Below are 12,510 nucleotides of genomic sequence, written 5' to 3' on the forward strand. Positions count from 1 at the left end.
GGTCTGTTTCCTAGAGCAATGGGATTGGATTTGCACCTCAGGTTTCCATCCTATACAGAGTTCAAGAGTTAATGGTGGAACTGCCACTCATCTGCTTCCCCCCCCCCCCTCCGATGTCACATTTGGCACCTTTCCGGCGGGAGGGGGGAACGGGCACCTGTTTTTGACAGGTACCCTTCCCACTTCCGGGAGACAGCGCTCTTGGAAGTTCCCTCCCCTTTCTCCTTCCCTTGCTGCCAAGCCAATGAAAATGCGCACCACGCTTCCCACATGCGCAGTAGGGCACCGGCTGTGCAGCCGTAAGACTTCATTGCTGGTTTTTCTCAGAGCGAATGGCGGCGGCAGCCGATCCAAAAATCGGCTGGGGTGCTGACACTGCAGGCTCCCTGGACAGGTGTCTATATATTAAAAGTCAGCAGCTATAGTTTTTGTAGCTGCTGACTTTGAATTTTTTTCACACAGCTGGAACACCTCTTTAAGTGCACTTGTGCAGCCCGGGCAAAGTGCATGGCGAGCCTACTCTCCTACTGGGGAATGGTAGTGGAAAACACTGGTCATGTGGTTGTGGCCAAGGCTCAGTGCGTACTTCCTGAATGCAAGTCATGGAGAAGATGTACATTGTCATAGGGAACTGAGAGTTAACTGGAGAACAGTTGCAATGCAAGTGTGTGTCATAGGGAACTGAGAGTTAACTGGAGAACAGTTGCAGTGCAAGTGCACAAAGTGTATGTTCCAAAATTCTCCTAAAGTAGAGGCCCGCCTCATGGTCGAGAATTCCCCCCCAGCAGCCTCAGCCTTCTCCCAGTGGTCTGATGAAAACTGCAAAAGAGTAAAGGTATCCCGCATGTAGTAAAGTGAACCTGTCACAGGTGCCTAGCATAGCCCAGAAGAACCCACCCCCAGGTAGGCCTCTTATGTGACCCTTGCTTGGCACCCAACGAGGAGGGAAACCTGGAGGATGGGACGACTTCCCTAAACCCTCTTCCAACACACAGCTGTCATTGGTTCTTCCTGCTAATCCTATTTTTATTACAGAAGACAGTACTGATATAGAGGTCAGCAGGAGTAACCAGTGAGGACTGCGGCAGACCAAGAAGATTCCAGAAGTGTCCGTTTTCCAGTGAACTTTGGGAAACCATTATACTGATTACAATGGCAATCTGTGGGAAAGATAGCTATTTATCTACTTTTACAGGTTTGGCTTTTTACAGATCTTTTCCTTTAATGACTTTATGGAATTAGAGGATTCACAAGCGTCAAGTAGCATACAGCCATCTAACTTTTGTGTGTGAGCTTAACTGAAGCCTAACAGTTTAGTAGTAGCCGTTCAAATTACAATGCAAAGAATATTACCACAAACATCTCCTTGTGCTAGCAGTCTTTAATCAGTAATCTATAAAAATCCTGCCAGACTCTTCACTGTATCAGGAGACCAGTCTGGGAAGGAATCTGACCATCACCCAAGGTGAGCAAAGAAGCCAGTATAAGGATCATCTGGGAGCCTTGATACTAGTTTTAGATGGTAGCTTTTCAAATACAGAAGCTAGGATGTTGCTTCCAGTAGAATATACATATATTCATTTTGAAGGCAACAGTCACAGTTTAGAGCCTGTACAAAAGAGTATAGCAATTTTCATGTGCCTAGGGCAGTATTGCCTCTACATACAGCCTGTGGACAAATGCACTCCGGTATTACAACATTTAAAAAATTTGAATACCACTACAGTATTTGTGAACTGGGCTGGGATGGCATGGTACAGTATTAGAAGTGTTTAACAACCTATTTCAAACCAAGAACTACAGGGATTAGTGATCGCTTTACCTTGATAAATGTCATTTTGCACATAGAAACATTGTTCTTTGTATTCCGTATGGTGATTTCACCATAATGTTCTATCCATCTTCTCCCACTCAGGATGTTGTGTATGCATGTCGTAACTTTGTTCCAGACGTAACAATCTCCATACCTGGAAAAAAGTTAATCAATGTTTATATAAATCTAGTAATAACATTTTTATGCATATATTTTTCATGTTCAAGTGTGTATAAATTTCTTTGGGCCCATCGGTGTGTGTGTGTTTTTGAGATTATATATATATATATATATATATATATATATATATACACATATACACACACACACACACACGTACCCCCTTGGCAGTTTGCTTTCAGAAGTTTTAAGCCAGTCAAATGATGTTCAGGTTCTCTTTGGCTGCTATTGGGTTATGGGCAGTCCTGAATAATACAGAGTGTGGTGTAAATGTAAGGATATATTGACAAATTCTGCATCATAATGCAGTGAATGCAGGGCACCTTAGTGACGTCCCCTCAGCCCCGGTTCACACTTATGCGAGTGCGGGGTTTGCATGTAATGTCGGAGCGCACTGCTCCTTCATTACTTGCGATCGGCTGTGCGGTGCAAGTTTAGCCATATACTTTGTATGGCTAAATTCGCGCCGCAGCAAACACGCACAGGACCCTTTTTGGAAGCCGTATCAGGATCGGATCGCACAGCGGTTCACACTTGTGCGATCCGATCCTGTGCGAACTGCACGATCGCACTGCGATATGCGATCAAACTGGGTGTGACGTTAAGATTACATTGACACCCCCAGCGTATCGCATATGGCAGTGTGAACTGCCGGTGGGTGCATGTGCGATGCGGGAACAGGCTGCGGATTCGCAGCCTTCCCGCATCGCATAAGTGTGAACCGGACCTCAAAGTGAAGGGACATGACACCCTGAACCCACAATATGTTCTCTTCTGAGTTGAATGATGCTTGCTGTCATTCAACCCGGAAGTCTGAGGACATCTTGTGGACAAAAAGGAAGTACCGTGGAAGAGGAGGCAAGTACTGAAGCCTTTATAGAGGAGACAAGTACTGAAGCTTTTATATTTTTATTGCTGCTGGGGCACTTTTTTTTAGCCCAGAGATGGACTTGAATAAAGCAACCTTGTACAACTGACCCTAACCATAACCGAATCTTAGCTTTGTGTCTATTGTCACCAGAAGGCTTCACTATATGTGACACATACTTGCAGTCAGCCTTCATTACCTGACCAAGGGTACACATGGGCCGAATATATTAAAAACAGGAACTGACTGATATTCCGTCAGTGTGTACAGCTGTCTTTACAACAACTTGCTTCTGTCAAAGGGACATGCTGGAAAACCAGCATCCGATCTGTACTCATAGGCAATGGCTGCAAGCGCTAATCAATGTGTCCTGGTGGGGGCAGTCCCCTTGTCAGAACACAAGAGCACAGCAGGGTAGATCGCCACACAATCATCAAAAAAAATAAAAAATACGGCCGGAGCCGCTGTACTAACTATGTGAGGTTAGTTTAGTGATCTCCCCCCGCTGAGCTGTTGTGTTCTGACAGGGGGACAGCCCCCCACCAAAACACTACCATTGCCATTGACTGAGAGCGCTGATTGGGAGTCGGTCAGATTCTGGTTTTCCAGCATGCACGCCTGACAGAAGCTGGTGTAGCAGGTTTTCTAGGCCTTGAGCCTAAGGTGGGTCTGCCATTGCTACCGGTGACACTTCCAACTTCCATTTGAGTTGTGACCCCAGGTGTGAGAACTGAGAATGACCATTCCGGCATCTTTGGTTTGTTTGTTTTATTGTATTTAGGGGATGGGAGAAGGGAATGAGTGGGATACTCCTCTGGCTCAACTAGGTACACTTTGGGAAACTTGAAGAAAAATGCCTGTTAGTGCTGTCTTTTCGGCGGCTAAATGCCGACCAGCGCTTCCTGACGCTCAAAGATACTGTAGTACAGAAACTGTGCTGGAACCTCGACTTTAACTCAGAAGATCCAGGACTTTAGAACACTTGACTCCTGACACTGCTTTCAGTTCAAACGTCACTGAACAGCTCCCTCCAGCCCTGCACTGGCTGAGGTAGCTCTGTGTAGATACTTCTGCTGCGGCAACTCTTAACCTTGTACATTTCACACTGTACACTGACTCTTCAGGGCCAAAACTGCAGGCGCCCCCTTTAGCACTTCAGGGTCCTCTCACTAGGTACCCCTAGGTCCTCTCACTAGGTACCCTCTTTACAACTAGCTGACTCCTGGATCCCTAGAACCTTCTCCTGGATGGTCCCCTCTGACACTAGGCAGACCCCCAGGGGCAGTCCTCAGTACTCACGACCTTTGTAGGCTTTCTTGGAACTGGACCCCTCTCTCTCTCCGCTGGTTCTCGGCACACCGGATCCCTCTACAGCTCAGCTTCACACTCTCTGGATTCCAAGGCCGCCACCCGGGAAACCCACTTCCTCTGACAAGAGGAGAGACCACCTTACTCTCCCTCCTGGGACTCTGCTTCCCGCCAAAGACACTGCGTCATGTGCCCCCTCAGACTTATACCCACTCCCAGAATCCTCTGCGGCAGAATCTGCCTTCTGGGGTAGATACAAGCCTGAATGTGTCCCTGATTGGGTTTCCTCCACTGCCCAATGAGAAGCCTCTCAGAGCCAGTGGGGAGACTCCCCTCTCAGCAGACACACCTGAGAACCATGACAACCTACTGAAATCATGGCTCTGCTGTTAGGCAGCCAAAGCCCACTATACTTTACCTAGCATCTACCTGTAGGGTGCTACACTGGCTTCGGTCGCACAGACCGGCATACACACAGGCCAAATGTCGGCCGTTTTTTTTTTTTAACCGGCATTTGTCTCCCGACATTCGGCCCGTGTGTATGGGGCTTAAGTACAGCAGTCTGACAGTTTTTTTGTTAGTTTTTTTAGCTCAGCCTGCTGGGTTGAATGAAAAAAATAACTTTGTGCGTATCAAGGCTTAAAAATTTAATTTCTGTGTGCTAGGAGTTAAGGGGGGGGGCTACAAAAATTGTGAGCACAGAGCACATGCTGGAAGCTAGTGGTAAATATAATATATTGGTATTCACTGTCATTTACCCAATTACAAATAATTTATAAAAAACATTTTTTAGGAGAACTTTAAAAATGCACGCGAAAATAATACTCTTTTGCGTTGTAATACACTACATACCTTGCAAAAAACATGTTAAAATGTTTGCAAGTGGCCAAAATTATACAACAGTAAGGGAAAGTTGGGGGCAGTGGTACTAGAACCTATAGGGGGAATAAAATACACTGGAATTAAAAGTAAAGTTCCTCTGATATAAAGGTGGATTTGCAATTAAACTGTATAAACATGGAAAGGATGAGGGAAGGTACAGTTATTGAGTGGATTGAGTGAGCAGCTAGTTTTCAGACATCATACCAGTCGGTCTAGGAAATATGATCTATGAACAAGAGCTACAATTGATCACATTTTTCCACAATCATCCAATCATTGGATAAAATTGACATCTTACTTTGGAAGGATAACATTCACTGTTCCAAAAGGCAATATTTCCATGGACTTTCCCCAAAATTTATTTTTCCATCTGATGTCTAAAAGTAAACGTTAGCAGTCAATGACTGGAACAAACATAATAAAGACTTGCACAAATAAAATGTATATCTGAGCTAAAAAAATACACCATACATTTCTGCAATACATGCACATTTCTCCATGCATTTTTCTTTTTTGGACCCTGCAAGTACAGAAAAATGCCTGTTTATCTGCCAGAAATGCACTCAGCTACTAAGGCTGGCCATACACAATTCGAATCAGCAGGAACCGGCCGAGATTCAAACTGTTAATGGGCAAGCTGAATGTACCAAGCTGATAGTTCGATCAACTTGGGTACAACCAGCCTGCCTAAATCTCTTGTTGACTATCAGTTGAAAACCCATGGTTGCAGGAAAGAAATTTACTCAGTGTATGGAACCTCAGTGTACTCAGTGTATGGCCGCCCTAAGTCCGGAGATAACACAGGAAGTGTGTACAGGCAGTTCCGAATGATCAACAGGTATTTTTTGCACTTGTTGAACAGATATAGTAACATGCTTTCAATGGGATATTTGCCAAAACAAAAAAGGTAGCAAATAGAAGAAGTTCATTGTTTGGATTAATATACACTTGAAGGGCTTGTGTACTGTATATGGGTATTGGGTTTCGCTACCGAAATTAGCCATTTTTTAAAGTTTTTGAATGCAGCATTTTTAGCAATTAACCTAATCATATTGATATTGGTTTACTTTTAGTCAAGTGTTTGAAAACAGAGCCCATGCTGCAGTTTGAAGCCATTTTTCCCCAAATAACCTTAAAGACAATCTGAACTTTGCCCATGCATGGCAAAGCAACAGGTCCATGTCATTACCAGGCCCAGGAGAGGCACATAATTACTTATACGTTTACCCCATGCTGCTCCATTCACTCGTGGAAGTGAGAAAAAGCTGCTTGGAACTAACAAAGGACTGATGACTTTCTCTCTCCAACTCCCATGTGATAGTGCTGACTTCCTGAGTGACAAATTGCCAACACAAGGGTTGTCATGTAGAAGAAGGAAAGGGGGGGGTCACATCCTCTCCCACTTTCTGATGTAATAGGTGTGTCACTTCACTTTTCTGGGTGAATGGAGCAGTGGGGGGGGGAACAAAGAGTTGGTAGCCGAGATTAGTTGCTGAAGGGCCAGCATTAGGCTACGTTCTGATTTTGGCGTTGCTATTACAGGTGTTTGTATGGGCGTTTTTTCAGGCGTTTTTATGGGCATTTTTCAGGCGTTTTTTGTGCAGGAGTTTTTAAATTGAGTAGAGACCAATGGAAAATGCCTGTAATCAGCCCAAAAAGACGCTCATGTACTTTTTTGAGCGTTGGGCGTTTTGCTCACGGCGTCAAAACGCTCAGATGTGAACAGGGGCCATTGAAATGAATAGGATTTGTCTTGTTGGGCGTTTTGAGAGCTGATCCTAGAGCAGAAAAACTCCCCAAAACGCCTACATGTGAACGGAGCCTTAATGTGAACCTCTCGCTACACCCTGCATGAGCAAAGCAGAGCGCACAGGTTCACCTTTTGGCATGCATTCACTTGCCAATGTATACAAGTGCTAAAAAAACTTTCCTGTTACACTAAAAACGCCTTAGATGTATTTTAAAGTAGTTCTAATGTTATTCACTAATTGGGCTCTTCAATTTAATTAGCACGCTCTACGGGCTTCTGTGCCTCAATGCTTGGGGTTAGGCTCATTATTATAAATCTTATGGAACATTTGCAGGACATTCAATGTTGTTGTCAAGGAGCTTGCTGCCTTATAAACAGCCACCACAATTTACTGTTTGACATCACTACCATACAAGCTAACTGAAGTGTCAGTTGAAAAGTCAAAAAATGTGGCTGATTACACACCAACAGTACGTTAAGAGCCGGTTCACACTATTACGACTTGCCAGGCGACTTGGTCAGCCTGGCAAGTCGCGCACCGTCAGGTCCATTGAGTAGTACAGGATCGGTTCTAATAGGAGCGACACAAGTCGCTCCGACTTAGAAAAAGGGTCCTGTACTACTTCGGGGCGACCTGGAGGCAACTTGCATAGACATTCATGTTATGAAGTCCGTGCAGATCGCGCCGAAGTCGCGCTGCACGCGACTTCACAGGTCGCCCCCGAAGACGGAGCGACCTAATGTGAACGGGGGCTTATTCCCCATGTTAAAACCAAAGTAGCATTGGGTGTAGATCAGTTGGTTTGCATGCAGAACTCAGAATGTCACAAAAAAAAAGGCCATCTTGGGGCTGGTCAGCATACAGCAAGGTCCTTGACAACCAACCTGACTTTTCATCAAAACAGTGACAGGCAAAAGTCACAATGGGGGAAAGAGCTCTCTTAGATGGTTATGAAAACACTGAGGCGCACGCTAACCCATTACTTAAAACACAGAGAAACCCTATAACTTTACTGGTCCTCACAGGGTCAGTCCACCAAAAGTTTACATTCTATCTATAGGTCAATGAATGGGTCTGGAATTCTTGGTGCTGCCCACTTTACCTATTATTGTTCATCCTCATACTTCTGGAATGTGAAATAATTAAATACTGCCTGTACTAACTGGGGCAAGTAGCCAGATGTGAGAACATCACAATTCCCAAAAGATATATGCTGCTATGTAAATAAATCTTTTTTAGGAATTGTGATGTTCTCAGAACTGGTGTGAAAGAAAAGGGAAAACTAAGATAAGACATACCTTGCCAGAAGACAAAATTCTTTGACTCACATTGACAGGCTGAAACTGGGGGATGATGGCTAACCTGAAAAAAATCATATGGATTTTATTGTCAAATGTCTTAAGAACCAATTTTAGATAAGAATAAATAAGTATTCTACTGGTTGAATATCTACCGGTCAGCACAGTTATAAACAAAAACTTTTTCCAATGTATGCTTAAAACTTAAAAAAAAAAAAAAAAAAAAGTCAGTCCATCCAAAACTGGTATTTCTGTTCCCAGTCAGATACATTTCCCAAGTTGTGGCCATTACATTATCAGGATATTACAATCATTTTGTTAAATCAGTATTTTGCAGTGGCAAAGTTCCCAAGAAATATAGGAATTTTGTGGCTGATTTGGTCCACCAGCATCCATCCACAACAGATATTCTGGATGGACTGCTCTAGTCCTCGCCCTCTTCCAATGCAAAGCAAAGCAGCATGTGTGCCTTCGTGTCCCCCTCCCCAGCAGTATATACCTATTCTTTGTTCCTGACACCCCTGTGTATGAAGCAGCATGTAGCTCACTCTTCTTCCTCTTCCGAGAGTGCTGGTGCTTGGTTCTCTGTCCAGAACTGTCACATGAGAGTGGGGAGGCAGGCCTCGGCCTTGTGTGAGTTCTGAATAGACTCGAAGCTTACACAAGGCTCTCTTTTCTCACTGTCAATGTTTAAATGTTAAATAGTTGGGAATAGAAAGAAAAGGGGGTTCATGACCCCCTTTTCTATATGGGACAGTGACAGGCAGCTAGCTATGACAGGAATTAGTTTGGCGGGCTTTGTAGAAGATATTGAGTTACTAGGGGGATAAATAAAATTCCAGTCAGTGATTGGTTGAAATGAGCCCCTATCATAATCAGTTTTACAGGTAGCTGGGAAGATTGTGCAAGATACCTGTTTTTTCCAGTCAGCTTCCCGCCTTCTGTGCCTCATCTCAGTCCTATTTAAGGGGGCTCACGAGCAGCGGGACCCTCAGACCACCTCAGAAGCCTGGATCGAGCGGTTCCCGTGTCGTCCGAATCTTCATCCGAGATGAGCCTCCTCCGCCAATTAATCAAAAGAGCTGGTGAAGAAGGAGGGGATGAGTGGGTTAGACGCTGCCTGGCTTTGCCTACTTTATGCCATTCTGAGCCTGTGAACCCGGTACCTGTTCAGCCGCCGAGCATGGAGCCTGTCGCCGGACCGAGCTGGAGAGAGGAAGCCGTGACCCCTGCGAGAGGAAGTGCGCAAGCGGTGACCCCGGCGGGAGGAAGTTTACAGTCGGTGACCCCGGCGAGAGGAAGATCGTCATCGGCGCAGGAATTGGACGCGGAGGACCGGATGACGACGGAGGTGCGCAGGCGCAGTGTATCCGGACCATCCGCTGAAGACTCCGGGGCCGCGAAGAGGAGAAGACTGCCGCGCCGAAGGTTCTCACCGCCAGCTGGAGACCGGAATGCTCCGAGACGCCAGAGGAGGTCCTCTTCACGGGCACGGGAAGCCGGCCAGGACGTCCCCCCCGCTGCAGGCAGGCTGGCCCGTTCCAGGGCAGCTTCTTCACATCAGTCACCAACACCGGAGCGTCCGCACGGGAGTGGAGCCAGTCGAGCTGCAGGTGAGAGTGTTAACCCTGTGAGCGCTGCTGTTCTAGATAGGTCCTTTTCTGCCACTGCAGTGGCTACTTCCAGTGAGCCTTCCCTGATGGCCGGTTTAGAAGGGAGCAGTACTTTGCCTACTCAGCCCCCCTCTGGGGATATTGCCCTTATTCTGCAAAAATTCCTGTCAGATTTTAAAAATTTGATAAGTCCCACTACTCCAGCTGTAGTGCATCCGGTGTCCTCCTCTATTACAGATGTCTGGGCGCCATCTAGCGGCCAGTCTGCTAATTGCGCTCCTGTTAGTAGCATTGCTTCAGTGTCATTGTCTGACACTAATATTTTACAGGATTCCAATGTGGGGCTAACCTCTGTGGCACTGCCATCTGAGTCCCTTTCTTTTTTATTAGCCAAATCTCAAAATCTACCCGAGGTATGCCTTAAAGGAGCTATGGCTTGTGAATTATCCCCCTTGGGCTTTCACTTGTCTGATGCTGTCAAAGAAAAAATTTGGAATGGCAATTTTGTAGACATTCTATCTCTTTTGCCATCAGCCAGAGAGTTTGTGTCTAAAAGTGACAAGGAGGACGAGGAGAGGAAACGTCCAGTCACCAAGAATTTTAATAATTGGTTGCAGTCATTCTTCATATATGCTGCCGTATTGTGTGAGAGATTTCCGGCTAAAAGTACGGGCCTCTTTCAGCACCTTGATATCGTCCTAGAGGCGTATAAAAATTTTGGTGGCACAGCGTGGTATTCCTACGATGTGGCCTTTCGCCAAAAGCTGGCTGTTCAGCCAAATTTGAAATGGGGGGTCAAGGATGTGAGTCTTTGGCTGGATTTGTTTCTCCCTCAGAGGCCTATTTTTAACCGGCAGTCCTTTCCTGGACAACAGCCTCAACCAGCCACTCCCACTTTTCGCAAAGGAGTGTGCTTTAATTATAATGAGACGCAGTGTCGATGGCCTGGGACCTGCAAATATAGGCACGAATGCGCCTTTTGTGCAGGATCCCATCCCGTCCACAAATGTTTTAAAAAAATGCAGGGAGCCCAGAACCCCGGAAATTTTCCAAAAAGCCTCAACGCCGGTGAACCTACCCGCAATGCTCCCTTGGTTGCAACGGTACCCCGACAGGGTGAAGGCCACCCTAATATCTGAGGGCTTTAGTGATGGTTTTGTTTTGCCCAGGTTTTCAGGACAGGGCTGTTGCTTGGTACCAAATTTGAAGTCTGTTCAATATTTAGAAGATATTGTTGTTGAAAAAATCAATAAAGAATTAGAAGCAGGACGGTTTGCTGGCCCTTTTGTTTACCCTCCTTTTACTAATTTCAGAATTTCCCCTCTGGGAATTGTGCAGAAGAAAGAGCCGAACACTTATAGGCTTATTCATCACTTATCGTTTCCCGCTGGCGGGTCTTTAAACGATGAAATAAGCGAGGATCTGGCTTCTGTGCAGTACTCCACTTTTGATGATGCCCTTGTGATTTTGAGACGTTTAGGCAAAGGTGCGCTTATGGCAAAGACGGACATTAAATCCGCCTTTCGCTTGTTGCCAGTTCGTCCAATGGCTTTCAACTCCTTAGGTTTTTATTTTCTGGGTTTTTTCTTTTTTGATAGGTGTCTCCCCATGGGCTGCTCGCTATCCTGCTTTTATTTTGAATGTTTTTCTTCATTTTTAGAGTGGGTAATTTCTTCCATGTCCAATTCTTCTAACATAGTCCATTATTTGGATTTTTTATTTTTAGGCCCTGCAGGATCTTCAGATTGCTTGCATTTATTATATTTTTTCCTGGATATGTGCAAGCAATTTGGCATTCCCCTAGCCCACGAAAAAACTGAATGGCCATCTACGTGCGTTCAGTTTCTGGGCATTACAATCGATTCTGATTTAATGGAATTCAGGCTACCAATGGAGAAAGTGGTTAAGCTAGAGCATTGCCTTTTAGTGATGATTCGCAAAAAGAAAGTTTGCTTGAAAGAGGTTCAGTCTCTTTTGGGTTTACTCGCTTTTGCATCTAGGGTTATACCCCTTGGCAAGTTATTTGCAAGAAAGCTCTATTCCGCAATTGCTGGTCTTAAAACTCCCACAGCTCATGTTAGATTGTCAGCTGACACCAAGGAAGATATGCTGGTATGGATTCAGTTCCTGATACATTTTAATGGTAAGTCTATATGGCAAATGGATTTTATTCTGGATAAGGATGTTTTATTATTCACCGACTCAGCAGGCTCTGTGGGCTTTGCCGCAATATGGGGCAATCACTGGTGTGCTGATTCATGGTGTCATAGGTGGGTGTCATTAGGTTACACCAGGAATAGCGTGCTCCTGGAGCTTTTTCCCATCATTGTAGCTTTGGAGATTTGGGGTCATCAATTTCAGAACAGGCGTTTGATGGTGAGGACGGATAATAAAGGTGTGTTATTCGCTATAAATTGTCTCTCCTCTAAGTCCCCGCCGGTGCTGAAGTTATTAAGATATCTGGTTTCTAAATGCTTGTTTTTAAACATTTGGATTAAAGCTACTTTTATAGCGGGCAAGGATAACACATTGGCGGATTCATTGTCTCGCCGACAGATGGATCGTTTTTTCCAGCTGTTACCTACCGCGGATCCAACGAGTCATCATTACCCGGCCCGCCTTTGGGATATTGTTTAAATTTGGTCTCAGACAATATAGCTAATTCTTTGGCCCCGGCGACCATGGCAGGATATCGGTCAGCATGGTCCATGTGGTTATCTTACTTAAATGACATTGGGGAATGCCAAGACGTTTTTTCTGAACACTTATTATTATTTTTCTAAACAAGCTTTTTGAA

At 45.1% G+C, this 12,510-nt stretch overlaps 1 protein-coding gene across 1 annotated transcript in view; it reads right to left on the minus strand.

Annotated features, from left to right (window-relative positions):
• Nucleotides 1-12,510, minus strand: part of OSBPL6 (oxysterol binding protein like 6) — a gene marked incomplete at its 3' end in the record, with an annotated part of 388,621 nt that overhangs the window by 24,688 nt on the left and 351,423 nt on the right. The window contains exons 18-20 of the mRNA XM_082261776.1: nucleotides 8,101-8,164; nucleotides 5,350-5,428; nucleotides 1,823-1,967 (exon numbers count right to left, since the gene is read on the minus strand). Of these exons, the coding sequence (XP_082117902.1) occupies nucleotides 1,823-1,967; nucleotides 5,350-5,428; nucleotides 8,101-8,164 (288 nt within the window). The remainder of the gene's footprint in view (nucleotides 1-1,822; nucleotides 1,968-5,349; nucleotides 5,429-8,100; nucleotides 8,165-12,510) is intronic.

The sequence above is a fragment of the Pelophylax lessonae genome (genome assembly GCF_965119305.1).
Source record: "Pelophylax lessonae genome assembly, chromosome: 6".
NCBI classification, from domain to species: domain Eukaryota; kingdom Metazoa; phylum Chordata; class Amphibia; order Anura; family Ranidae; genus Pelophylax; species Pelophylax lessonae.